The 27,929-nt window shown below is 51.5% G+C and overlaps 1 protein-coding gene across 1 annotated transcript; it reads right to left on the reverse strand.

The window, feature by feature from the left end:
* Positions 1–13,659: 13,659 nt before the first annotated feature.
* Positions 13,660–27,381, reverse strand: ccdc102a (coiled-coil domain containing 102A). The gene is made up of 10 exons (XM_029846252.1): positions 27,228–27,381; positions 20,945–21,370; positions 20,208–20,567; positions 19,643–19,890; positions 19,452–19,560; positions 17,263–17,379; positions 16,948–17,157; positions 16,558–16,728; positions 16,297–16,400; positions 13,660–15,145 (listed from the first exon to the last, which is right to left on the reverse strand). Exons 2-10 carry the CDS (start codon positions 21,332–21,334, stop codon positions 15,013–15,015), a joined length of 1,842 nt encoding a protein of 613 aa, XP_029702112.1. The 5' UTR covers positions 21,335–21,370; positions 27,228–27,381; the 3' UTR covers positions 13,660–15,012.
* Between the last annotated feature and the right edge of the window lie 548 nt (positions 27,382–27,929).

Genomic DNA, 27,929 nt, shown 5'->3' on the forward strand with positions numbered 1-27,929 from the left:
ACCGGAGGTGAACACTTCCTGGTTGCTTAAAGTAAACACGCTACAGCAATCAGAGGCGGAGACGGAGGTGACCACTTCCTGGTTGGCTTAAAGTAAACACGCTACAGCCAATCAGAGGCGGAGACGGAGGTGAACACTCCTGGTTGGCTTACATTAAACACGCTACAGCCATCAGAGGCGGAGACGGAGGGGAACACTTCCTGGTTTGGCTTACATTAAACACTCTTACAAGCCATCAGAGGCGGAGACGGAGGGGAACACTTCCTGGTTGGCTTAAAATAAACACGCTACAGCCAATCAGAGGCGGAGACGGAGGTGAACACTTCCTGGTTGGCTTAAAGTAAACACGCTACAGCCAATCAGAGGTGGAGACGGAGGGGAACACTTCCTGGTTGGCCAAAAGTAAACACGCTACAGCCAATCAGAGGCGGAGACGGAGGTGAACACTTCCTGGTTGGCTTAAAGTAAACACGCTACAGCCAATCAGAGGCGGAGACGGAGGTGAACACTTCCTGGTTGGCTTAAAGTAAACACGCTACAGCCAATTAGAGGCGGAGACGGAGGTGAACACTTCCTGGTTAGTTTAAAGTAAACACGCTACAGCCAATCAGAGGCGGAGACGGAGGTGAACACTTCCTGGTTGGCTTAATGGAAACACGCTACAGCCAATCAGAGGAAGAGACAGAGGGGAACACTTCCTGGTTGGCTTAAAGTAAACACGCTACAGCCAATCAGAGGCGGAGACGGAGGGGAACACTTCCTGGTTGGCTTAAAGTAAACACGCTACAGCCAATCAGAGGCGGAGACGGAGGTGAACACTTCCTGGTTGGCTTAATGGAAACACGCTACGGCCAATCAGAGGAGGAGACGGAGAGGAACACTTCCTGGTTGGCTTAAAGTAAACACGCTACGGCCAATCAGAGGCGGAGACGGAGGTGAACACTTCCTGGTTGGCTTACATTAAACACGCTACAGCCAATCAGAGGCGGAGACGGAGGTGAAGACTTCCTGGTTGGCTCAAAGTAAACACGCTACAGCCAATCAGAGGCGGAGACGGAGGTGAACACTTCCTGGTTGGCTTACATTAAACACGCTACAGCCAATCAGAGGCGGAGACAGAGGTGAAGACTTCCTGGTTGGCTCAAAGTAAACACGCTACAGCCAATCAGAGGCGGAGACAGAGGTGAACACTTCCTGGTTGGCTCAAAGTAAACACGCTACAGCCAATCAGAGGCGGAGACAGAGGTGAACACTTCCTGGTTGGCTCAAAGTAAACACGCTACAGCCAATCAGAGGCGGAGACGGAGGGGAACACTTCCTGGTTGGCCAAAAGTAAACACGCTACAGCCAATCAGAGGCGGAGACGGAGGTGAACACTTCCTGGTTGGCTTAAAGTAAACACGCTACAGCCAATCACAGGCGGAGACGGAGGTGAACACTTCCTGGTTGGCTTAAAGTAAACACGCTACAGCCAATCAGAGGCAGAGACGGAGGTGAACACTTCCTGGTTGGCTTCAAAGTAACACCGCTACAGCCAATCAGAGGTGGAGACGGAGGTGAACACTTCCTGGTTGGCTTACAGTAAACACGCTACAGCCAATCAGAGGCGGAGACGCAGGGGGAACACTTCCTGGTTGGCTTAAAGTAAACACGCTACAGCCACTCAGAGGCGAGACGGAGGGGAACACTTCCTGGTTGGCTTAAAGTAAACACGCTACAGCCCAATCAGAGGCGGGAGACGGAGGGGAACACTTCCTGGTTGGCTTAAAGTAAACACGCTACAGCCAATCAGAGGCGGAGACGGAGGTGAACACTTCCTGGTTGGCTTTTAAAGTAAACACGCTACAGGCAATCAGAGGGCGGAGACGGAGGTGAACACTTCCTGGTTGGCTTAATGGAAACAACGCTACAGCCAATCAGAGGAAGAGACAGAGGGGAAACTTCCTGGTTGGCATTAAACAAACAGCCAATCAGAGGCAGAGACGGAGGGGAACACTTCCTGGTTGGCTTAATGGAAACACGCTACAGCCAATCAGGGGCGCAGACGGAGGTGAACACTTCCTGGTTGGCTTAAAATAAACACGCTACAGCCAATCAGAGGCGGAGACGGAGGTGAACACTTCCTGGTTGGCTTAATGGAAACACGCTACAGCCAATCAGAGGAAGAGACAGAGGGGAACACTTCCTGGTTGGCTTAAAGTAAACACGCTACAGCCAATCAGAGGCGGAGACGGAGGGGAACACTTCCTGGTTTGGCTTAAAGTAAACACGCTACAGCCAATCAGAGGCGGAGACGGAGGTGAACACTTCCTGGTTGGCTTAATGGAAACACGCTACGGCCAATCAGAGGAAGAGACAGAGAGGAACACTTCCTGGTTGGCTTAAAATAAACACGCTACAGCCAATCAGAGGCAGAGACGGAGGTGAACACTTCCTGGTTGGCTTAAATGAAACACGCTACAGCCAATCAGAGGAAGAGACAGAGGGGAACACTTCCTGGTTGGCTTACATTAAACACGCTACAGCCAATCAGAGGCGGAGACGGAGGTGAACACTTCCTGGTTAGTTTAAGTAAACACGCTACAGCCAATCAGAGGCGGAGACGGAGGTGAACACTTCCTGGTTGGCTTAATGGAAACACGCTACAGCCAATCAGAGGAAGAGACAGAGGGGAACACTTCCTGGTTTGGTCAAAGTAAACACGCTACAGCCAATCAGAGGCGGAGACAGAGGTGAACACTTCCTGGTTGGCAAAAAGTAAACACGCTACAGCCAATCAGAGGCAGAGACGGAGGTGAACACTTCCTGGTTGGCTCAAAGTAAACACCCTACAGCCAATCAGAGGCGGAGACGGAGGTGAACACTTCCTGGTTGGCTTACAGTAAACACGCTACAGCCAATCAGAGGCGGAGACGGAGGTGAACACTTCCTGGTTGGCTTAAAGTAAACACGCTACAGCCAATCAGAGGCGGAGACGGAGGTGAACACTTCCTGGTTGGGTTAAAGTAAACACGCTACAGCCAATCAGAGGCGGAGACGGAGGGGAACACTTCCTGGTTGGCTTACATTAAACACGCTACAGCCAATCAGAGGCGGAGACGGAGGTGAACACTTCCTGGTTGGCCAAAAGTAAACACGCTACAGCCAATCAGAGGCGGAGACGGAGGTGAACACTTCCTGGTTGGCTTAAAGTAAACACGCTAGAGCCAATCAGAGGCGGAGACGGAGGTGAACACTTCCTGGTTGGATTAAAGTAAACACGCTACAGCCAATTAGAGGCGGAGACGGAGGGGAACACTTCCTGGTTGGCTTAATGGAAACACGCTACAGCCAATCAGAGGCGCAGACGGAGGTGAACACTTCCTGGTTGGCTTAAAATAAACACGCTACAGCCAATCAGAGGCGGAGACGGAGGTGAACACTTCCTGGTTGGCTTAATGGAAACACGCTACAGCCAATCAGAGGAAGAGACAGAGGGGAACACTTCCTGGTTGGCTTACATTAAACACGCTACAGCCAATCAGAGGCGGAGACGGAGGTGAACACTTCCTGGTTAGTTTAAGTAAACACGCTACAGCCAATCAGAGGCGGAGACGGAGGTGAACACTTCCTGGTTGGCTTAATAGAAACACGCTACAGCCAATCAGAAGAAGAGACAGAGGGGAACACTTCCTGGTTTGGTCAAAGTAAACACGCTACAGCCAATCAGAGGCGGAGACAGAGGTGAACACTTCCTGGTTGGCTCAAAGTAAACACGCTACAGCCAATCAGAGGCAGAGACGGAGGTGAACACTTCCTGGTTGGCTCAAAGTAAACACCCTACAGCCAATCAGAGGCGGAGACGGAGGTGAACACTTCCTGGTTGGCTTACAGTAAACACGCTACAGCCAATCAGAGGCGGAGACGGAGGTGAACACTTCCTGGTTGGCTTAAAGTAAACACGCTACAGCCAATCAGAGGCGGAGACGGAGGTGAACACTTCCTGGTTGGGTTAAAGTAAACACACTACAGCCAATCAGAGGCGGAGACGGAGGGGAACACTTCCTGGTTGGCTTACATTAAACACGCTACAGCCAATCAGAGGCGGAGACGGAGGTGAACACTTCCTGGTTGGCCAAAAGTAAACACGCTACAGCCAATCAGAGGCGGAGACGGAGGTGAACACTTCCTGGTTGGCTTAAAGTAAACACGCTAGAGCCAATCAGAGGCGGAGACGGAGGTGAACACTTCCTGGTTGGATTAAAGTAAACACGCTACAGCCAATCAGAGGCGGAGACGGAGGTGAACACTTCCTGGTTGGCTGAAAGTAAACACGCTACAGCCAATTAGAGGCGGATACGGAGGTGAACACTTCCTGGTTAGTTTAAGTAAACACACTACAGCCAATCAGAGGCGGAGACGGAGTTGAACACTTCCTGGTTGGTTTAATGGAAACACGCTACAGCCAATCAGAGGAAGAGACAGAGGGGAACACTTCCTGGTTTGGTCAAAGTAAACACGCTACAGCCAATCAGAGGCGGAGACAGAGGTGAACACTTCCTGGTTGGCTCAAAGTAAACACGCTACAGCCAATCAGAGGCAGAGACGGAGGTGAACACTTCCTGGTTGGCTCAAAGTAAACACGCTACAGCCAATCAGAGGCGGAGACGGAGGTGAACACTTCCTGGTTGGCTTACAGTAAACACGCTACAGCCAATCAGAGGCGGAGACGGAGGGGAACACTTCCTGGTTGGCTTAAAGTAAACACGCTACAGCCAATCAGAGGCGGAGACGGAGGGGAACACTTCCTGGTTGGCTTAAAGTAAACACGCTACAGCCAATCAGAGGCGGAGACGGAGGTGAACACTTCCTGGTTGGCTTAAGTAAACACGCTACAGCCAATCAGAGGCGGAGACGGAGGTGAACACTTCCTGGTTGGCTTAAAGTAAACACGCTACAGCCAATCAGAGGCGGAGACGGAGGTGAACACTTCCTGGTTGGCTTAATGGAAACACGCTACAGCCAATCAGAGGAAGAGACAGAGGGGAACACTTCCTGGTTTGGTCAAAGTAAACACGCTACAGCCAATCAGAGGCGGAGACAGAGGTGAACACTTCCTGGTTGGCTCAAAGTAAACACGCTACAGCCAATCAGAGGCAGAGACGGAGGTGAACACTTCCTGGTTGGCTCAAAGTAAACACCCTACAGCCAATCAGAGGTGGAGACGGAGGTGAACACTTCCTGGTTGGCTTACAGTAAACACGCTACAGCCAATCAGAGGCGGAGACGGAGGGGGACACTTCCTGGTTGGCTTAAAGTAAACACCCTACAGCCAATCAGAGGCGGAGAAGGAGGGGAACACTTCCTGGTTGGCTTAAAGTAAACACGCTACAGCCAATCAGAGGCAGAGACGGAGGGGAACACTTCCTGGTTGGCTTAATGGAAACACGCTACAGCCAATCAGAGGCGGAGACGGAGGGGAACACTTCCTGGTTGGCTTAAAGTAAACACGCTACAGCCAATCCCCTTGGCTTAAAGTAAACACGCTACAGCCAATCAGAGGCGGAGACGGAGGTGAACACTTCCTGGTTGGCTTAAAGTAAACACGCTACAGCCAATCAGAGGCGGAGACAGAGGGGAACACTTCCTGGTTGGCTTACATTAAACACGCTACAGCCAATCAGAGGCGGAGACGGAGGTGAACACTTCCTGGTTGGCTTACAGTAAACACGCTACAGCCAATCAGAGGCGGAGAAGGAGGGGAACACTTCCTGGTTGGCTTAAAGTAAACACGCTACAGCCAATCAGAGGCGGAGACGGAGGTGAACACTTCCTGGTTGGCTTAAAGTAAACACGCTACAGCCAATCAGAGGCGGAGACGGAGGTGAACACTTCCTGGTTGGCTTAAAGTAAACACGCTACAGCCAATCAGAGGCGGAGACGGAGGGGAACACTTCCTGGTTGGCTTACATTAAACACGCTACAGCCAATCAGAGGCGGAGACGGAGGTGAACACTTCCTGGTTGGCTTACAGTAAACACGCTACAGCCAATCAGAGGAAGAGACAGAGAGGAACACTTCCTGGTTTGGTCAAAGTAAACACGCTACAGCCAATCAGAGGCGGAGACGGAGGTGAACACTTCCTGGTTGGCTTAAAGTAAACACGCTACAGCCAATCAGAGGCGGAAACGGAGGTGAACACTTCCTGGTTGGTTTAAAGTAAACACGCTACAGCCAATCAGAGGCGGAGACGGAGGTGAACACTTCCTGGTTGGCTTAAAGTAAACACGCTACAGCCAATTAGAGGCGGAGACGGAGGGGAACACTTCCTGGTTGGCTTACATTAAACACGCTACAGCCAATCAGAGGCGGAGACGGAGGTGAACACTTCCTGGTTGGCTTACAGTAAACACGCTACAGCCAATCAGAGGCGGAAACGGAGGTGAACACTTCCTGGTTGGCTTAAAGTAAACACGCTACAGCCAATCAGAGGCGGAGACGGAGGTGAACACTTCCTGGTTGGCTGAAAGTAAACACGCTACAGCCAATTAGAGGCGGAGACGGAGGGGAACACTTCCTGGTTGGCTTACATTAAACACGCTACAGCCAATCAGAGACGGAGACGGAGGTGAACACTTCCTGGTTAGTTTAAGTAAACACGCTACAGCCAATCAGAGGCGGAGACGGAGGTGAACACTTCCTGGTTAGCTTAATGGAAACACGCTACAGCCAATCAGAGGAAGAGACGGAGGGGAACACTTCCTGGTTTGGTCAAAGTAAACACGCTACAGCCAATCAGAGGCGGAGACAGAGGTGAACACTTCCTGGTTGGCTCAAAGTAAACACGCTACAGCCAATCAGAGGCAGAGACGGAGGTGAACACTTCCTGGTTGGCTCAAAGTAAACACCCTACAGCCAATCAGAGGTGGAGACGGAGGTGAACACTTCCTGGTTGGCTTACAGTAAACACGCTACAGCCAATCAGAGGCGGAGACGGAGGGGGACACTTCCTGGTTGGCTTAAAGTAAACACCCTACAGCCAATCAGAGGCGGAGACGGAGGTGAACACTTCCTGGTTGGCTTAAAGTAAACACGCTACAGCCAATCAGAGGCGGAGACAGAGGGGAACACTTCCTGGTTGGCTTAATGGAAACACGCTACGGCCAATCAGAGGAAGAGACAGAGAGGAACACTTCCTGGTTGGCTTAAAGTAAACACGCTACAGCCAATCAGAGGCAGAGACGGAGGGGAACACTTCCTGGTTGGCTTAATGGAAACACGCTACAGCCAATCAGAGGCGGAGACGGAGGGGAACACTTCCTGGTTGGCTTAAAGTAAACACGCTACAGCCAATCCCCTTGGCTTAAAGTAAACACGCTACAGCCAATCAGAGGCGGAGACGGAGGTGAACACTTCCTGGTTGGCTTAAAGTAAACACGCTACAGCCAATCAGAGGCGGAGACAGAGGGGAACACTTCCTGGTTGGCTTACATTAAACACGCTACAGCCAATCAGAGGCGGAGACGGAGGTGAACACTTCCTGGTTGGCTTACAGTAAACACGCTACAGCCAATCAGAGGCGGAAACGGAGGTGAACACTTCCTGGTTGGCTTAAAGTAAACACGCTACAGCCAATCAGAGGCGGAGACGGAGGTGAACACTTCCTGGTTGGCTTACATTAAACACGCTACAGCCAATCAGAGGCGGAGACGGAGGTGAACACTTCCTGGTTGGCCAAAAGTAAACACGCTACAGCCAATCAGAGGCGGAGACGGAGGTGAACACTTCCTGGTTGGCTTAAAGTAAACACGCCACAGCCAATCAGAGGCGGAGACAGAGGGGAACACTTCCTGGTTTGGTCAAAGTAAACACGCTACAGCCAATCAGAGGCGGAGACAGAGGTGAACACTTCCTGGTTGGCTCAAAGTAAACACGGTACAGCCAATCAGAGGAAGAGACAGAGGGGAACACTTCCTGGTTGGCTTAAAGTAAACACGCTACAGCCAATCAGAGGCGGAGACGGAGGGGAACACTTCCTGGTTGGCTTAAAGTAAACACGCTACAGCCAATCAGAGGCGGAGACGGAGGTGAACACTTCCTGGTTGGCTTAATGGAAACACGCTACGGCCAATCAGAGGAAGAGACAGAGAGGAACACTTCCTGGTTGGCTTAAAGTAAACACGCTACAGCCAATCAGAGGCAGAGACGGAGGGGAACACTTCCTGGTTGGCTTAATGGAAACACGCTACAGCCAATCAGAGGCGGAGACGGAGGGGAACACTTCCTGGTTGGCTTAAAGTAAACACGCTACAGCCAATCCCCTTAGCTTAAAGTAAACACGCTACAGCCAATCAGAGGTGGAGACGGAGGTGAACACTTCCTGGTTGGCTTAAAGTAAACACGCTACAGCCAATCAGAGGCGGAGACAGAGGGGAACACTTCCTGGTTGGCTTACATTAAACACGCTACAGCCAATCAGAGGCGGAGACGGAGGTGAACACTTCCTGGTTGGCTTACAGTAAACACGCTACAGCCAATCAGAGGCGGAAACGGAGGTGAACACTTCCTGGTTGGCTTAAAGTAAACACGCTACAGCCAATCAGAGGCGGAGACGGAGGTGAACACTTCCTGGTTGGCTGAAAGTAAACACGCTACAGCCAATTAGAGGCGGAGACGGAGGGGAACACTTCCTGGTTGGCTTACATTAAACACGCTACAGCCAATCAGAGGCGGAGACGGAGGTGAACACTTCCTGGTTAGTTTAAGTAAACACGCTACAGCCAATCAGAGGCGGAGACGGAGGTGAACACTTCCTGGTTGGCTTAATGGAAACACGCTACAGCCAATCAGAGGAAGAGACAGAGGGGAACACTTCCTGGTTTGGTCAAAGTAAACACGCTACAGCCAATCAGAGGCGGAGACAGAGGTGAACACTTCCTGGTTGGCTCAAAGTAAACACGCTACAGCCAATCAGAGGCAGAGACGGAGGTGAACACTTCCTGGTTGGCTCAAAGTAAACACCCTACAGCCAATCAGAGGTGGAGACGGAGGTGAACACTTCCTGGTTGGCTTACAGTAAACACGCTACAGCCAATCAGAGGCGGAGACGGAGGGGGACACTTCCTGGTTGGCTTAAAGTAAACACCCTACAGCCAATCAGAGGCGGAGAAGGAGGGGAACACTTCCTGGTTGGCTTAAAGTAAACACGCTACAGCCAATCAGAGGCGGAGACGGAGGTGAACACTTCCTGGTTGGCTTAAAGTAAACACGCTACAGCCAATCAGAGGCGGAGACGGAGGTGAACACTTCCTGGTTGGCTTAAAGTAAACACGCTACAGCCAATCAGAGGCGGAGACAGAGGGGAACACTTCCTGGTTGGCTTACATTAAACACGCTACAGCCAATCAGAGGCGGAGACGGAGGTGAACACTTCCTGGTTGGCTTACAGTAAACACGCTACAGCCAATCAGAGGAAGAGACAGAGGGGAACACTTCCTGGTTTGGTCAAAGTAAACACGCTACAGCCAATGAGAGGCGGAGACGGAGGTGAACACTTCCTGGTTGGCTTAAAGTAAACACGCTACAGCCAATCAGAGGCGGAAACGGAGGTGAACACTTCCTGGTTGGTTTAAAGTAAACACGCTACAGCCAATCAGAGGCGGAGACGGAGGTGAACACTTCCTGGTTGGCTGAAAGTAAACACGCTACAGCCAATTAGAGGCGGAGACGGAGGGGAACACTTCCTGGTTGGCTTACATTAAACACGCTACAGCCAATCAGAGGCGGAGACGGAGGTGAACACTTCCTGGTTGGCTTAAAGTAAACACGCTACAGCCAATCAGAGGCGGTGACGGAGGTGAACACTTCCTGGTTAGTTTAAATAAACACGCTACAGCCAATCAGAGGCGGAGACGGAGGTGAACACTTCCTGGTTGGCTTAAAGTAAACACGCTACAGCCAATTAGAGGCGGAGACGGAGGTGAACACTTCCTGGTTGGCTTACATTAAACACGCTACAGCCAATCAGAGGCGGAGACGGAGGTGAACACTTCCTGGTTGGCTGAAAGTAAACACGCTACAGCCAATTAGAGGCGGAGACGGAGGGGAACACTTCCTGGTTGGCTTACATTAAACACGCTACAGCCAATCAGAGGCGGAGACGGAGGTGAACACTTCCTGGTTGGCTTAAAGTAAACACGCTACAGCCAATCAGAGGCGGTGACGGAGGTGAACACTTCCTGGTTAGTTTAAATAAACACGCTACAGCCAATCAGAGGCGGAGACGGAGGTGAACACTTCCTGGTTGGCTTAAAGTAAACACGCTACAGCCAATTAGAGGCGGAGACGGAGGTGAACACTTCCTGGTTGGCTTACATTAAACACGCTACAGCCAATCAGAGGCGGAGACGGAGGTGAACACTTCCTGGTTGGCTTAAAGTAAACACGCTACAGCCAATCAGAGGCGGAGACGGAGGTGAACACTTCCTGGTTGGCTTAAAGTAAACACGCTACAGCCAATCAGAGGCGGAGACAGAGGGGAACACTTCCTGGTTTGGTCAAAGTAAACACGCTACAGCCAATCAGAGGCGGAGACAGAGGTGAACACTTCCTGGTTGGCTCAAAGTAAACACGGTACAGCCAATCAGAGGCAGAGACGGAGGTGAACACTTCCTGGTTGGCTCAAAGTAAACACCCTACAGCCAATCAGAGGCGGAGACGGAGGTGAACACTTCCTGGTTGGCTTACAGTAAGCACGCTAAAGCCAATCAGAGGCGGAGACGGAGGTGAACACTTCCTGGTTGGCTTAAAGTAAACACGCTACAGCCAATCAGAGGCGGAGACGGAGGTGAACACTTCCTGGTTGGCTTAAAGTAAACACGCTACAGCCAATCAGAGGCGGAGACGGAGGGGAACACTTCCTGGTTGGCTTACATTAAACACGCTACAGCCAATCAGAGGCGGAGACGGAGGTGAACACTTCCTGGTTGGCCAAAAGTAAACACGCTACAGCCAATCAGAGGCGGAGACGGAGGTGAACACTTCCTGGTTGGCTTAAAGTAAACACGCTACAGCCAATCAGAGGCGGAGACGGAGGTGAACACTTCCTGGTTGGATTAAAGTAAACACGCTACAGCCAATCAGAGGCGGAGACGGAGGTGAACACTTCCTGGTTGGCTGAAAGTAAACACGCTACAGCCAATCAGAGGCGGAGACGGAGGTGAACACTTCCTGGTTGGATTAAAGTAAACACGCTACAGCCAATCAGAGGCGGAGACGGAGGTGAACACTTCCTGGTTGGCTGAAAGTAAACACGCTACAGCCAATCAGAGGCGGAGACGGAGGTGAACACTTCCTGGTTGGTTTAATGGAAACACGCTACAGCCAATCAGAGGAAGAGACAGAGGGGAACACTTCCTGGTTTGGTCAAAGTAAACACGCTACAGCCAATCAGAGGCGGAGACAGAGGTGAACACTTCCTGGTTGGCTCAAAGTAAACACGCTACAGCCAATCAGAGGCAGAGACGGAGGTGAACACTTCCTGGTTGGCTCAAAGTAAACACGCTACAGCCAATCAGAGGTGGAGACGGAGGTGAACACTTCCTGGTTGGCTTACAGTAAACACGCTACAGCCAATCAGAGGCGGAGACGCAGGGGGACACTTCCTGGTTGGCTTAAAGTAAACACGATACAGCCAATCAGAGGCGGAGACGGAGGGGGACACTTCCTGGTTGGCTTAAAGTAAACACGATACAGCCAATCAGAGGCGGAGATGGAGGTGAACACTTCCTGGTTGGTTTAAAGTAAACACGATACAGCCAATCAGAGGCAGAGACGGAGGTGAACACTTCCTGGTTGGCTTAAAGTAAACACGCTACAGCCAATCAGAGGCGGAGACGGAGGTGAACACTTCCTGGTTAGTTTAAGTAAACACGCTACAGCCAATCAGAGGCGGAGACGGAGGTGAACACTTCCTGGTTGGCTTAAAGTAAACACGCTACAGCCAATTAGAGGCGGAGACGGAGGTGAACACTTCATGGTTGGCTTACATTAAACACGCTACAGCCAATCAGAGGCGGAGACGGAGGTGAACACTTCCTGGTTGGCTTAAAGTAAACACGCTACAGCCAATTAGAGGCGGAGACGAAGGTGAACACTTCCTGGTTAGTTGAAGTAAACACGCTACAGCCAATCAGAGGCGGAGACGGAGGTGAACACTTCCTGGTTGGCTAAAAGTAAACACGCTACAGCCAATCAGAGGCTGAGACGGAGGTGAACACTTCCTGGTTGGCTTAAAGTAAACACGATACAGCCAATCAGAGGCAGAGACGGAGGTGAACACTTCCTGGTTGGCTTAAAGTAAACACGCTACAGCCAATCAGAGGCGGAGACGGAGGTGAACACTTCCTGGTTAGTTTAAGTAAACACGCTACAGCCAATCAGAGGCGGAGACGGAGGTGAACACTTCCTGGTTGGCTTAAAGTAAACACGCTACAGCCAATTAGAGGCGGAGACGGAGGTGAACACTTCATGGTTGGCTTACATTAAACACGCTACAGCCAATCAGAGGCGGAGATGGAGGTGAACACTTCCTGGTTGGCTTAAAGTAAACACGCTACAGCCAATTAGAGGCAGAGACGGAGGTGAACACTTCCTGGTTAGTTGAAGTAAACACGCTACAGCCAATCAGAGGCGGAGACGGAGGTGAACACTTCCTGGTTGGCTTAAAGTAAACACGCTACAGCCAATCAGAGGCGGAGACGGAGGTGAACACTTCCTGGTTGGCTTAAAGTAAACACGTTACAGCCAATCAGAGGCGGAAACGGAGGTGAACACTTCCTGGTTGGCTTAAAGTAAACACGCTACAGCCAATCAGAGGCGGAGACAGAGGTGAACACTTCCTGGTTGGCTTAAAGTAAACACGCTACAGACAATTAGAGGCGGATACGGAGGTGAACACTTCCTGGTTAGTTTAAGTAAACACGCTACAGCCAATCAGAGGCGGAGACGGAGGTGAACACTTCCTGGTTGGCCAAAAGTAAACACGCTACAGCCAATCAGAGGCGGAGACGGAGGTGAACACTTCCTGGTTGGCTTAAAGTAAACACGCTACAGCCAATCAGAGGCGGAGACGGAGGTGAACACTTCCTGGTTGGCTTAAAGTAAACACGCTACAGCCAATTAGAGGCGGAGACGGAGGTGAACACTTCCTGGTTAGTTTAAGTAAACACGCTACAGCCAATCAGAGGCGGAGACGGAGGTGAACACTTCCTGGTTGGCTTAATGGAAACACGCTACAGCCAATCAGAGGAAGAGACAGAGGGGAACACTTCCTGGTTTGGTCAAAGTAAACACGCTACAGCCAATCAGAGGCGGAGACAGAGGTGAACACTTCCTGGTTGGCTCAAAGTAAACAGTTTCAATAGCGTTTTGTCGTATTCATGCAGTTTAAAAAATATTAAACAGAAGTCCGAATTCTTCTGTCATAATGACCAAAACATCCGTAGAACTGGTGCTTGTTTGTTTTTAACAGTGATCTAGATTTATAGGCACATCTTAGACTTTGATAGTTTTAACAATAAGGCTGGAAACAGCAGTTGTAGTGAACTTTATATTATGTTTATTATAGGATGTTACTGAATGACTTATCTACTACACACCCAGAATTATTACCCTACACATTTATATGCAAGTCTTTCTTTATTGCAAATGTAAATATATGAAACACTTGTGTTGATTTGGCCTTTTGTGTAAATGCACATTACACATTATGTATTAGAAACTAGCAACTTTGTGGATTTCTCACACTGTAGATAAATTTACTTAAGAAAGGGATAAAAACAAGGAGGATATTTGTATTTACAGCTGAAATTTATTGAATACAAAACCACTGATATAGTTCAATTATAAAAAGTAAAACATGACAATAACATAAATAGTTCAGAATACTGATCAATAAAAATATCTTGGTCCCCTTCCAGCATCAGAGGTGAAGATCATGTGGTAACACTTTGTAAGGTGAAGAAGAGGAAGAAAATGTTCTATTGCTTGGACAGCTCAGGCCACACATGAGGACTCAGAATAACAATAACTGTGATTGCTATTAGAAGTAGAATAAATATGAGTAATAGAAGCGTGTCTGTTGTATGTTTAAATCATCGATCCAGGACAGACGCAGCACTAAGCAGGAATAAAATATTGTAAAGCACAACATAAGTTGTCAATTGGAAGATTATGCTTGCAGAGAGGGTCTGAAACCACTTGCAGCTAAAATTTAAATGACACTTGTTCCCCAATTCTAAGTATGTCGTTAAAGTTTCTCAAAATCGACTCATGTCGAGAAACGAGATGCCAATTTTCCATCATTGCGAGCTGAGTGAAGTGCTAACAGGACACTGAGGTAACGCAGAGTTAAGAGGCGGGCAGGATGCACGGCAGCGCACAGGAAGCAGTGCTGATGTTGGGTTTAATGAGCAAAACAGCAAAGGTAGGAATTCAGACAGGGCGGCCGAGGCGGAGAGTCCTCAGCTTTTGTACATCAGAGGAAAGAAATGAAGTCAAGAGAAATTCAGTCAGATCTGTTAAACATGAGAGCACTGTCACTCCTGACTAACATGGGATGTTGAGCTAAAGAACATCAGAATAGTGGAGGTTATTCTGCTGCCCCTTCCATTCTCAGTGTGGACTTGGACCAGTCTGACAGGACCAGGAACCACCGTCAACACAGCTCCCTACTGCCAGCTGATCAAATCCATTTACAATTGTCTTTTTCTGCAGGAAAGTGGTGGACGTCTTTAAATAAGTGGGAAATGTGCTGTTTGGTGGTTGTCAGTGATACATTTGTTAAGTTCTGGGACAGAGGCTCCCGCCTTCTGGAGATGAGGTAATGGCACCACCAGACTTCAGCCTACGGATATTTACTGCATCAAAGCAGAGCTGGAACTTTCAACAGGAGTCACCTTCTTCATCAACCTCTTCCTCTTTCTGTATGTCTGTGTGTGTGTGTGTGTGTGTGTGTGTGTGTGTGTGTGTGTGTTATGGGATCTGGAGCTGCAGCTCTTCATCCTCTTCATCACCATCACTGGTCGGCTCATCTGGATTTTCAGGACCAAATCGAGCAGATCGCATCTTCCCGAACAAGCTAGGATTCTGCTGCTGCCGCCGCAGTCTGGACACAGGGGGACACGAGGGGAGGGGAGACACAGGGGGACACGAGGGGAGGGGAGACACAGGGGGACACAAGGGGAGAGGAGACACAGGGGGACACAAGGGGAGAGGAGACACAGGGGGACACGAGGGGAGGGGAGACACAGGGGGACACAAGGGGAGGGGAGACATGGGGACACGAGGGGTGGGGACACAGGGGGACACGAGGGGTGGGGACACAAGGGGAGGGGAGACACAGGGGGACACAAGGGGAGAGGAGACACAGGGGGACACGAGGGGAGGGGAGACACAGGGGGACACAAGGGGAGGGGAGACATGGGGACACGAGGGGTGGGGACACAGGGGGACACGAGGGGTGGGGACACGAGGGGAGGGGAGACACAGGGGGACAGGAGGGGAGGGGAGACACAGGGGGACACGAGGGGAGGGGAGACACAGGGGGACAGGAGGCCGACTCACAATAAAGCCATGATGTTGGTCACCAACAAACCCTTTGATTATCATTCAAATGTGAAGTCAGTGGCTGGTTGGGATGTTTAAATATCAACGACTGTCGTATGAAAAGTGTTTTTCTGCTCTGGCTCAGAGTAGCAGGGAAAAATGGCCCAACTGCCCCAGAGCCCTGACGTGGCAGTTGCCATGGGCAGACAGTTGCCATGGGCAGACAGTTGCCATGGGCAGACGGTCGCCACGGGCAGATGGTTGCCATGGGCAGACAGTTGCCATGGGCAGACAGTTGCCACGGGCAGACGGTCGCCACGGGCAGATGGTTGCCATGGGCAGATGGTTGCCATGGGCAGACGGTTGCTAGGGGCAGACGGTCACCATGGGCAGACGGTCGCCATGGGCAGACGGTTGCCATGGGCAAATGGTTGCTAGGGGCAGACAGTCGCCATGGGCAGACGGTCGCCATGGGCAGATGGTTGCCATGGGCAGACGGTTGCCATGGGCAGACGGTCACCATGGGCAGACGGTTGCCATGGGCACTCATCTACAGGAGTAATGGACCTTATTCTTGTTACCAAGTTGTGGCCGGTCTCACGATGTTACTCGATGTTATGGGTAGGATTGGTTCAGGTTAGGGTTACTTGTGATGGTACGGTACTCACAAACATAGTATCACCCGTGTGTGTGTGTGTGTGTGTTCCTCACCTTGACTGCAAGTGTTCCAGTTGTACCTGCAGGTTCTCCGTTTGTTCCACCTGTTCGTCCAGAGACCGCTGCAGCTTCCTGCTCTGGTTATGAGACTCATCGAGCTGGAGGCGCACACACACACACACGCACACACACAAACACACACAGAGCAGAATTATACAGAGGAGAATGTCCAGTCCTCCACAGTCCAGACACAGAACTAACCAGGACTAGTTCTACTGTTTCTACATGGGTGGTTTGTGAGTTCTCTGCTCCCACCTCATCTTCAGCCTGGCCCAACTCCTTCTTTAGTTCCTCCACTCTCAGTCGGAGCTTCTTGACCTCGGCCTCGTGGCTCTCCACCCTGCGGTTGGCGTGAGCCAGCTCCGTGGTCTTCTCCTGGAACTGCTTCTTGAGTTTAGAGTGAACGTGGCGGAGGTCAGCCAGCTCCTGGAAGGACAGCGCAGAAGTTAGCTGGTGTTGGCGAGGACATCTTCACCCTGCATCACCAACAGGTCAGCTATGAATCCTGTCAACCTTCCTGAGGCCTTTAGGAATAAGCTCATGCTCGTCTGTGGAAGAGCGACGTTCATTTATGAGCACAAAACTCTGGAGCTGACGTTCAGGGGTGAGTGAACGACTGAGCCCGTCTCCTCAACGCCGGCCCACCTTGTTCCTCTCAAACAGTTCCCCCTGGATGGCCTTCAGGTCGCTGTCGAGCGCCGAGGCTGCCTGCCGCCGTTTCTTGGCCAGCTGCTCTTCCAGATCTTCAGCGTGTGCCCTCAGCTTCTTGTTGTCCCTCTCCAGAGCCAGTTTCTCCGTTTCTAAGCGCTCCCTGCGCCCCCATTCGGCAGCGTTCTCCACCTGCAACCTCTCCATCTGACACAGACAGACACAGCAGCCATGAGAACAAGGGGAGGAACCTCCTGGACATTCAGACCACGTGGCTCTGGAAGACTGATCGAAGGACCAACGTGTCCTGACCTCAGCTCGCAGTTCAGCCAGTTTCTTGTCCATGCTGGTTCGGGCTCCCAGTTCATCCTCCAAGTCTTCAGAGATGCGGCCCAGTTCATCCTGGTGGATTTCTTTGAGCAGGTTCAGCTACACGGAGGAGGCCAGACAGACAATAATAATAAGATGAGGTGTTTCATGACGTTAGTCTTCAAACACACCCAGTTAAAGGGAACACTGAATCCTTTGATGTCTCTGTTGTGGTTCACCTTCACCTCCCTCAGGTTATTGATAATCTCTATCCAACAACCTCAACAGGACCCTGGAACTACTAACAAGCCCCGTCTGTAGTGGTGGGGCAGAGCTGCCCATCACTGAGGAGCACCTCAGTCCCAGCAGAAGGTCTCTGTCCTGGTCTGTGTTGGCGTCATCCACAGCATCTCCGCTGGGATCAGCTCTGACTCGGCTCCTCCAAAAGACACACGCCGCTTTTCTGAAGCCCTTCTGGTTTGGATCAAGGAAAACAGGCCAGGCAGCCCCAGGTCCTGACCTTTCCTCCACCAAACTGCTTCTCAACCAGCTTCCAGCTGCGTTCACACTTGACTGCACTCGGCTCCACCGAGGCCACCAACTGGAGTGTGTCCACTTTCATAGTTGTTCTCACAAAAAGCCCTAAAAGAGCAGAGTTGGCTGGTTCTTGATTCAACCTTTATCTGACCAGCTGGTCCCTTGAGGTTACATCTCTTTTGTGAGGGACCGGGTTAGAGGGTTAGGGGGTTAGGGTTAGAGGGTTAGGGTTAGAGGGTTAGGGTTAGAGGGTTAGGGTTAGAGGGTTAGAGGGTTAGGATTAGAGGGTTAGGGTTAGAGGGTTAGAGGGTTAGGGTTAGAGGGTTAGGGTTAGGGGGTTAGGGTTAGAGGGTTAGAGGGTTAGGGTTAGGGTTAGAGGGTTAGGGTTAGAGGGTTAGAGGGTTAGGGTTAGAGGGTTAGGGTTAGGGTTAGAGGGTTAGAGGGTTAGGGTTAGAGGGTTAGGGTTAGGGTTAGAGGGTTAGAGGGTTAGAAGGTTTGGGTTAGAGGGTTAGAGGGTTAGGGTTAGAGGGCTAGAGGGTTAGGGTTAGAGGGTTAGAGGGTTAGGGTTAGAGGGTTAGAGGGTTAGGGTTAGAGTTAGAAGGTTAGAGGGTTAGAGGGTTAGGGGGTTAGAGGGTTAGAGGGTTAGAGGGTTAGGGTTAGAGGGTTAGAGGGCTAGAGGGCTAGAGTTAGAGGGTTAGAGGGTTAGGGTTAGAGGGTCAGGGTTAGAGGGCTAGGGGGTTAGAGGGTTAGAGGGTTAGGGTTAGAGGGTTAGAGGGCTAGAGTTAGAGGGTTAGAGGGTCAGGGTTAGAGGGCTAGGGGGTTAGAGGGTTAGGGTTAGAGGGTTAGGGTTAGAGGGTTAGAGGGTTATGGGGTTAGCGGGTTAGAGGGTTAGGGTTAGAGGGTTAGGGGGTTAGGGTTAGGGGGTTAGGGTTAGAGGGTTAGGGGGTTAGGGTTAGGGGGTTATGGGGTTAGAGGGTTATGGGGTTAGAGGGTTAGAGGGTTAGAGTTAGAGGGTTAGAGGGTTAGGGTTAGAGGGTTAGAGGGTTAGGGTTAGAGGGTTAGAGGGTTAGGGGGTTAGGGGGTTAGGGTTAGAGGGTTAGGGGGTTAGGGTTAGGGGGTTATGGGGTTAGAGGGTTATGGGGTTAGAGGGTTAGAGGGTTAGAGTTAGAGGGTTAGAGGGTTAGGGTTAGAGGGTTAGAGGGTGAACTGGTGCCCCACAATCATGATGGACGTTATTCCCAGCAGCAGATGTCTCTTTTGGAGTCTTGATTTTGTCAATATTCTTGAAGCCAAAGAATTCTGCTTCCAGCTCCGAAATGTCTCTGAGCTTCTTCTGCTGAGCAGTGTCCCGTGTGATCTGGTAACCTAGGCGCTCCGTGTGATCATAAGCATTAGCATTGAGCCATTCTGGATGCTAACAACGTGTCGTACGCTTGAGCGACCTCCTGTGGTGCTTTAATGCTGCTGTGAATCATTTTATCAGACTAATTCTAAACATTTGTTGGGAAGTTTCGATTCAAATGTGGCGTGTTTTGTCTTCAAAGCCTCATGATTACGGACCGTCACCGAGACGTCTCGCCGAGTCTGTGCTCACACATTTGGAGAGCGTTTGGGTTCTAGACGCACGCCAGTTCCTGAGACATGACCTCACTCACCTGTTTGAGGACTTCCTGCTTGTTTTTGCTCAGCTCCTCATATTTCAGCTTCCACTGGCTGCGTTCTGCCTCCAGCCTCTCGATGCACTTGTTCAGTGCGAGTTTGTCTCTGGGGGGGGGGGGTAAAGACACACGGAGGTTTTAGCGTGCGGTAGCCTTGATTAGCCTCGCTGGCGTGGGGCTCCTCTTACTCTCGCTCCTTCAGCAGGACCTTCTGTGACTCGTCTAGGCGAAGCTGTAGCGCATTAACTTTGCCCGAGTCCTCCTCCTCTGTGCTGATACCCTCCCACAGCTGCCGGCTGCGTTCCTGCCGGCTTGTCCCAGACAGTGTGCGTAATGCAGCAGGGTTAACAGAAGCGATAATGCTACGACTGTCCCAGTCCTTCAGCTCACCTTCTGGGCTTCTGGAGCTAGGACCTGACTCCATGGTCACCAAGTCCTGTCAGACACACAAGCGTGTTCACATGAGAGGAAGCCAGGACGGGGACCACGCCAGATACCTGCAGGACACTCTCGAAGAGACCACGCGGCTCCTTTAAGAACTGAACTTGTTCCTTCCTGCATTCATTATCGTCAATAATCACTGCAGGGAAGAATGAGCGTGAAGGTGATCAGTCTTATTGTTATCTTGATTATTCATCTTTGCGAGCACCTCAGAGTCGCAGCTACCACTGCACGCCGTGTTCAGCCCCGTCAGCGCTAGCTTTACGTTAGCGTTAGCATTACAGCAACGGTCGAAACACGGTGAAAACTCACTTTTTCTTGACTCAATCTTTGTCCATCTAAGGCCACGTCTCTCACTGGTTCTGCCTCTGGAGACCCCGGTGGATCATCCCCAGCTGGGCCCAGTTTCTGGTCAGCATGGACTGGAGAGGAGGGGGGAGGGTAGGAGGGAAGGATAGAGGGAGAGGAAGCAGAAACGCCACCGGGGCGTCCAACGAATGAAGCTGCAGGAGAAGTGCGCTCGCTGCGGTGCGACCCCTGCCGGAAACTCTCGTTCTCCACGGCGAGCTCTTGGCGCTCCCGCCGAACGTTGCTCAATTCTTTGGTTAGAGTATCGAGCCGCTGCCTCAGCTGGCGAACCTCATCTCGAGCACGGTTCCGCTCGGCCCGAACCTTCAAGACACAAGCGGAGTTCATTTTTAGTATGACCTCCACAGTCACGTGACCTCCACGGACATCACGTGGCCTCCGTGGATGTCATGTGACCTTCAGGGACATCACGTGACCTCCACAGTCATGTGACCTCCGTGGATGTCATGTGACAGCCCACATTTGTTTGTTCGCAGAACTCCAAAAGTTCTAAAGAGATTTAGTGAGATTTCCAGGTAATGACCTTCCAAAGATCAAAGCCTTGATTATAAAGCATGTATACACAGTGTGTTATTACAACAAAGATAACGAGTGCCTGAAGGCAATAAAGTCCTTGAGAAGCTGGTGCATAAATGCTAACGTCAAGGATGCTAATGAAATAAGGAGGAGTGCACGCTGACCTTGCTCCACTTCTCTCTCCAGTTTGCAGTGCAGTCGGACCACCACCTCATGGTCTTCTCCATCTGGGCTGCCCGAGCTCGAGCCTCCTCCAGCTCCCGGAGCCTCAGTTCCTCCCTACTCTCCCAGTCTGGCCCAGTGCTGTCTCCCATGGCCCCCAGGGAACATAGGCCGATGCCTCCAAGCCCAGGGGACAGTAGCAATGGTGGGCTGGAGCTGGTCGTGTCTCCTGTGGGGCTCGGTGTGTGGGACAGGCTGTCGGGGGAGCGGACCCCCCGGTCGGCCCCCAAGCCCAGGCTGCACAACAGGCTACCTCCGGCACCCTTGCCATCAGACAGGTGGGGGCTAGGTGTGTGGTTCATGATGGTGGGATGAAGGGGAGCTTGGCTCATTCAAGAGAGCATCGTGGTCTCCAAAGATCAATCCACCTAGAGACAATTAGGAAGAACATCAACACAGGCAAAGCTGCAAGCTAGAGCCCCCCCCCCCCCCCACACCACACACACACACACACACACACACACCTCTATAGCTGATATTAGGATTCTGGGATTTGTGATTCTTCTTCACAGGAGGTCCAGCTTTTAAAAACTGGATCTCTTCCTGAGCCAGAATGGGGACAGTAGCTAGATCTGGATCCAGCTCAGAATAATCATCTCTCTATCTCAGAGTCCCAATTCCCCCTCAACACTGCCTCAAAGCCTCTGGAACTGTTCCAGTGTTCAAAAGTGCTAAGAGAAAACCAGCTCATGTTCAGCTGGAGATGAAGAGACATCAAAGACCAACCAGAGGTGTTGAAGGTCCACACCTGCAGACGGACCTAGCTAGGTTATCATACTGCATCAGCTGAGTGTCAAGAACAGAAATCATGAACAACCACCTCCTACTGTCAGAGCACAAGCAGTAATAAGGAGGTTATAGCTGGCCAAGCCTTCGTTAATGGTGTAATAAACACAAGAGCTTCGTCATGAATAATGAAGCATCATTATGCTGCTAATACGCGTTAGTACGCAGGAAGTTAATGATTAAAAGATGTTCCCTAATCTAAATCTAAAAATAGAATTAAGAAAACGCCTCTTCAGCATCGACACTATCGTACGGTACTGCATCAGTGTCCACCGGGCCGACCCGCCCCTGTGCCCCCACCCAACGCCTGGGGACATTGGTGGACTGTGGAGGGAATAGTTCCAGGAGCTACTAAAGCTCTGGGAGGTGGACTCGGCCATCACCCAAGCTAAGGTCACTGAGCCTGTCAGCAAGCTCCTTGGTGGCCAGGCATCGGGGGTACAGGAGGTCTGCCCTGAGTGCCTCTGGTCTCTGGGTGTCAGGCTGTCTCGGTTGACACGCCTCCCCAAAATTGCAAGGCAGTTGGGGTTCTGGTTCTGTTCGGGCACAGAATTTCTTAGCAAAGCCAGGGGCTGGAGCGGGGTCCAGTTTTCACCTCTGTTTTTTGCAGATGACGTCCTGGCTTCATCAAGCTTTCAGCACCTCTAGAGCCTTCAGCACCTCCATAACCTTCAGCACCTCCAGAGCCTTCAGCACCTCCGGAACCTTCAGCACCTCCAGAGCCTTCAGCACCTCCAGAGCCTTCAGCACCTCTAGAGCCTTCAGCACCTCCAGAGCCTTCAGCACCTCCAGAGCCTTCAGCACCTTCAGCACCTCTAGAGCCTTCAGCACCTCCAGAGCCTTCAGTACCTCCAGAACCTTCAGCACCTCCAGAACCTTCAGCACCTCCAGAGCCTTCAGCACCTCCAGAACCTTCAGCATGCATTGGGGCAGATTTCATCTGACTGAAGTGGCTGGGATAAGAACCAGCACCTTTAAGTCTGAGGCCATGGAAGGGTGTGGACACCGGAAAAGGGTGGGTTTCCCTCTCCAGGTTGGTGGAGAGGTCCTGCCTCAAGAGGAGGCGCTCAAGTGTCTTGGGGTCTTGCTCATGAGTGAGGGAAGGCTGGAGCCAGGTGATGTGGTGTACCGGACCATTGTGGTGAAGAAGAGCGGAGTCATGAGGCAAAGCTCCGACCAGTCTGAGCTTCCATTCTCACCAATGGTCGTGAACTTTGGGGAGGGATCACAAGGACAAGATGGCAGATGCGGGCGGCCGATAGGAGCTTTGTCTCAGGGAGGTTGTCCCTTAGAGCTGTGGTGAGGCACTGGCGAGGAGCTGGGCGTAGAGCCGCTGCTCCTTCGCTACGGGAGCAGTCAGCTGAGGTGGTTCGTCCACCCGATCAGGGATTCGATGGGAGGTGTTCCGGCCTGGGAGCACCTCTGAATACTCCCAGAGGAGCTGGAGGAGATGTCTGGGGTGAGGGAGGTCTGGGCCTCACTGCTGAGGCTGCTGGCTCCAGATAAAGTCGCTGAGGTTGAGATGAGACCAGGTACCTGCAGCAGCTCCTGTCAAGGGAGCATCGACAAGACAGAGTGGAACAGCGTCACCATACCTGGACATTTGTCCTGGACAACACTGACCACAGAAGGCTGGTTAGTAGGTTCTAGTAGCTCCTGGAGCTAAATACCATAACATTATTAGTTTGGAATTTTTGGAGCACAGCACATAAAGGTGCATTTTGCATTGCACAGCATAAAAGCCTCCTAGCTTAGAAGGCTAGCTCATGTTTAGATTTATAAATGTACTGAGACCTCTAAAGGTAAAGGGGGGTGGGGGGTCATCAGTGTAGCAGGAACAGAGGTCTCTGAAGCCCAGGTTCCAATATCTAAAACATGCAATCCTCACCATTAAAGTGAAATGAAAGAATTTTCAAACTTCCACTTGGAATCTTTATGTTTAATTCGAAAATAGACGTTTTTAATCCTAAGGTCGTCCAACGGATGAAGCTTCTGGGAGACCGAGCAGCTGCTTCTCTGGAACGACGGCGCTAAACTCAGATGGTGGCAGCCACAGGAACAAGTCTTACGTGCTGGTTTATGGCTGATTCCCACCAGCAGCTGGATGTGATTATGGGATTCACTGATACAACATCAGTGCTTAACAAGAGAAAACAACTGTCAGTCTTGAGCGAGCTAGCTCGGACCGGCCGGGGATGGAGGCCGAGCGTTGCTGTTAGGACCGGCTCTACGGGCTTCAGGTCTCTGTTAGGACCGGCTCTACGTGCTTCAGGTCTCTGTTAGGACCGGCTCTACGTGCTTCAGGTCTCTGTTAGGACCGGCTCTACGGGCTTCAGGTCTCTGTTGGGACCGGCTCTACGGGCTTCAGGTCTCTGTTGGGACCGGCTCTACGTGCTTCAGGTCTCTGTTAGGACCGGCTCTACGTGCTTCAGGTCTCTGTTAGGACCGGCTCTACGGGCTTCAGGTCTCTGTTGGGACCGGCTCTACGGGCTTCAGGTCTCTGTTGGGACCGGCTCTACGGGCTTCAGGTCTCTGTTGGGATCAGCTCTACGGGCTTCAGGTCTCTGTTAGGACCGGCTCTACGTGCTTCAGGTCTCCACCGACGTCAAGTGGACCAGGGAGGTGATTATGGGGGACTATGTGGACCGGGAGACCAAATGACACCCTGTGTTGTTTTGGGACGTTAGCAACTAAGCTAAAAATGTACACTGCAATCTGCTGCATGCCACGATTTAAGCTGTGTGAAAGGTACAGAGGTGCTACTTAGAGACAGAAACGGGTGAAGCTGGGTTAGGGTTAGGGTTAACCCACCAGCTGGTAAATGGGACGGTTACTAGCATCAAGCACAACTGAGCTGGCAACTCTCGGAAGAGAAATTCAACTCTACAGAAAAGGGCCGTGGTAATTAAAGAACACAGCGTTCTGTTCTCCAGGGGAATTCTGGGTTCCATGGAACCAAGTATCCATATTTAATGGCACCTTCCTGCAAAAGTTACTGCTCAGGAGGCCTCAGGGCAGGAAGGAGTGCAGCTAATGCTAATGGCACGCTACAGATGCAGAGCGAGACTCGTACATTAGCCAAACGTGTGGACGTGAACATGTGACAGCAGCTGCCTTTGGCCCCGGTTCCAGGCCTGATCCGCATGCTGCTGATTCTTTTCCAGAATAAAAGCCTTCCGTCCTGCCGTCTTTCCCAGATGTTCCTATTGGAAGCATCTCTGCCCAATCTTCTTCTCATCTATTTTGGAACGTCAGCTCCTTTCAATGAGCCCCATTTTCTCCACCTGATGAAGACCTTCACCGTTTCGTGGCCGATACATCAAAGGATGAGAACACGGAAGCTTCAGGAGCTCTCTGCTTCCTAATGAGATGCTCGAGCAGCAGGAGGTCACCTGGAGGTGATCAGAGTTACTTTGAATGATGGTGATAAGAGTTTGCACACTTATATTTGGCAGTCCTCCCCCCTCTGAGATGATTCCTCTTGGACGGTTGATGGTTGGTGGCACACATACATTGATGTGACCACCAGCATATTCTTTGGCTCTTTCCCTATCAAGAACTGTGTTGTGTTCCCCACATCTGCCGCCTTCTGTTCCTTACATCTGGAATGCAGATGGAGCAGAAGTGGATGGTGTTGTATGTTTCATGGAAGCGTTGTGTCTCATACACAAGTCCACCTCCATGCGGGAAATGCAAAACCTCATGAACAAACCGAGATGGTGACAGATGTGGACATTCCAATATGTCACTTTCCATTTCTTTAAATACACTGAGAATCGTGAGGGAGCAGGAAAAATGGAAACGAGCGCAGAACCTGTCAACGTTTTCAGGACACAGTAAGCTAGACACCCCCCCCCCCCCCCCATGACCCCACCTGACCTGACCTGACGTGCACACCATTATAATGGGACGCTTTGCCACGATGAACGGAACCGCAGGTAACGTAGGGGCGGACGTATGGCAACTGTTAACACTCTAACACACAAGAACTTCAGCTGTAAAGGGCAAAAATAAAAAAAACCCAAGCCCACACCAGAGGGAAGGGCAGGGCGAGCCGAGGAAGCAGAGCCAAGGCGGCTCCGAGGAGCAGAGTAAACAGTGTGGGGGGATTGGAATGTGCGGAAGGTACGCCGTCAATCACGCAGCGTTCCCACCAGCCAACACAATAACGTGGCTGCAGGGCGATCGGGAGGAGGCGGGAGTCGTCCACACCGACAGGCTGGGAAAAAACAACAGGAAGCCCAGATCCCACACAGGAAGTGTGTTCAACAGAAGGTCAGCAGCTCCGCTGATCCGTCCAGCAACAGGCCGCATGGGCTCCCCACCCAGCTGTGTCCTGATGAAATGGCCTCTCCCACCACAACGGGACCTGGAGGGTCTGAATGTGGACAGTCTGACCCACATCAGCCCATACTGCTGAACCGGGTCCGGACCACCAGGCCAGAGCCAACAGAGCTGAAGCAGCCGGGCAGATGTGGAGCAATACATGTTGAAACTTCTTTCCCCAAGGAAACTGGACTCCCAGGTGGAAGCAGTTTCTCATCTGGAGAACAGGGGGTTGTTGGTGCAAGGGTCTGGTACAGCAGCTCCCGACACATTTCATTCCAATTAATCACCGCTAATCGTTAAGCACGTGCTAAAGGGTTCCAAGACTTTGGTCAATGCTAGGTTTGCCTTTTGTTTATAAGTTTACAAAAGAGTCTAAATTTGTCTGTCTATGGGTTGGATTAGAGAAGACATGAGGGGTTTTGGTTTTTGGCTGAATGGGGGGGGGGGGGGCACACGTGTCTGATCTTTAGGTGAGTGGGTGGATAACTGAGGTGAGGATGGTGGTGCACAGGTGTGAGTGTGTGGAGAGAAGAACAGGAATGTTCCTCAACTGTTGGTTAGGCTTGATAACTAATAAAGACTGAACAGGACAGGAGCTGGTCTGGAGCGTTGATCCAGATCTGGTGGGTCTGAATGGAGGCCTAATAAATCTCTCCTGGGCTCCACGGCAACAGTCTGGGATCTACCCCAGTAAATCACCCTCACTTTTGGTTCAAAATCCTCCTCTACAAGCATCAGCACAAAGAAGAACGTGACTGATCTGCAGCTCCAACCTTTAGTTCCAATAAGACAAAGTCAAGCTCCACATGATGCCGATCAGCCATGACCAGCATCTCTGTCAAACACCTTTTTCGAGGGTCTTTTCTCGTAGCTGTGGCTCCATTCGTGGACGCCTGTTGTGGTGCATTAGTTCCAAAAGAAGTGGTTCTGCTCTGGTTCTAGACAGATTCTGCTCCAGGCAGGACATCACGCCAAAGGCACTTTATTCCCCTCACTGAGGAGCTTTAGGAAGGACCGAGACCAGTGTGAGAAGTCCATAGCTGAGAGCAACAAAGCACCAGGAGATCCACCAACCCCAGCAGAAGATCCACCAACCCCAGCAGAACCTACCGTGAACAAGCCCCCGGGACGCCGCTCACTCTCCGTCCGGCCCGATCCACTTTTAGTCCGTTAACAAGTCCCGATCGGCCTTTTTCTTCTCAAATCTCACTCGATATTTTCGCGCAGCTTCTTTTTTCTCCCATAAAAACCCTCCTCCCACCCAGCGGGGAAAGGGGCGGGGCTTGTGGGTCGCTCCAGTCTTCTGACCAATCATCTGTCGCTTCGATGACAGCGAGCCGCGCGCAGCCAATCACAGCCCGATTGCAACAAAAAGGCGAAGACTCATTGGTCAGCGCGATAAAGACACCCAAGTTAAAACTACTCCACCTTCGTGCACGCGCCCGTGCAATATGACCCGCGATATCAGCTTTCACTTCACTCGTGGTCATAGAAGCACTTCAAGCTTGGAGCAGACCGCCCCAGCGAGGCTGCTGGCGGGTCCAGCCGTGCTGGATTCAAGAGGTTTGGGTAGTTTGATCAGGTGCCTGTTGGAGACAGACATCAGCATCTCCAGGGTAGGAGCAGGAAGTGATCTCCTGGCAGACCTGCGCTGCCTCTGGACCCGATGGAAGTCAGTGCTCCAGCACCAACAGAGAACAGGGTGGTGGTCTCTCCTCTCTCCTCAGAGTCGGGAAAGGTGATTCCCAGATGGAAAGCAGGATTTACTGCTGTCCTGTCATGAGATATGCCTCTGATGCTTTCTCAGCTTTA

The sequence above is a fragment of the Takifugu rubripes genome, chromosome 13 (assembly GCF_901000725.2).
Source record: "Takifugu rubripes chromosome 13, fTakRub1.2, whole genome shotgun sequence".
In the NCBI taxonomy this organism is placed as follows: domain Eukaryota; kingdom Metazoa; phylum Chordata; class Actinopteri; order Tetraodontiformes; family Tetraodontidae; genus Takifugu; species Takifugu rubripes.

What these genes read in the sequence shown, in the direction of transcription:
- ccdc102a (XM_029846252.1), bottom strand. Translation starts at nt 21,334, where the DNA reads ATGAGCCAAGCTCCCCTTCATCCCACCATCATGAACCACACACCTAGC. An exon ending in GGAGAGAGAAGTGGAGCAAG is followed by an intron (nt 20,568 to 20,944) that starts GTCAGCGTGCAC and finishes TGTGTCTTGAAG; the next exon opens with GTTCGGGCCGAGCGGAACCG. An exon ending in AACTGTTTGAGAGGAACAAG is followed by an intron (nt 16,729 to 16,947) that starts GTGGGCCGGCGT and finishes CTGTCCTTCCAG; the next exon opens with GAGCTGGCTGACCTCCGCCA.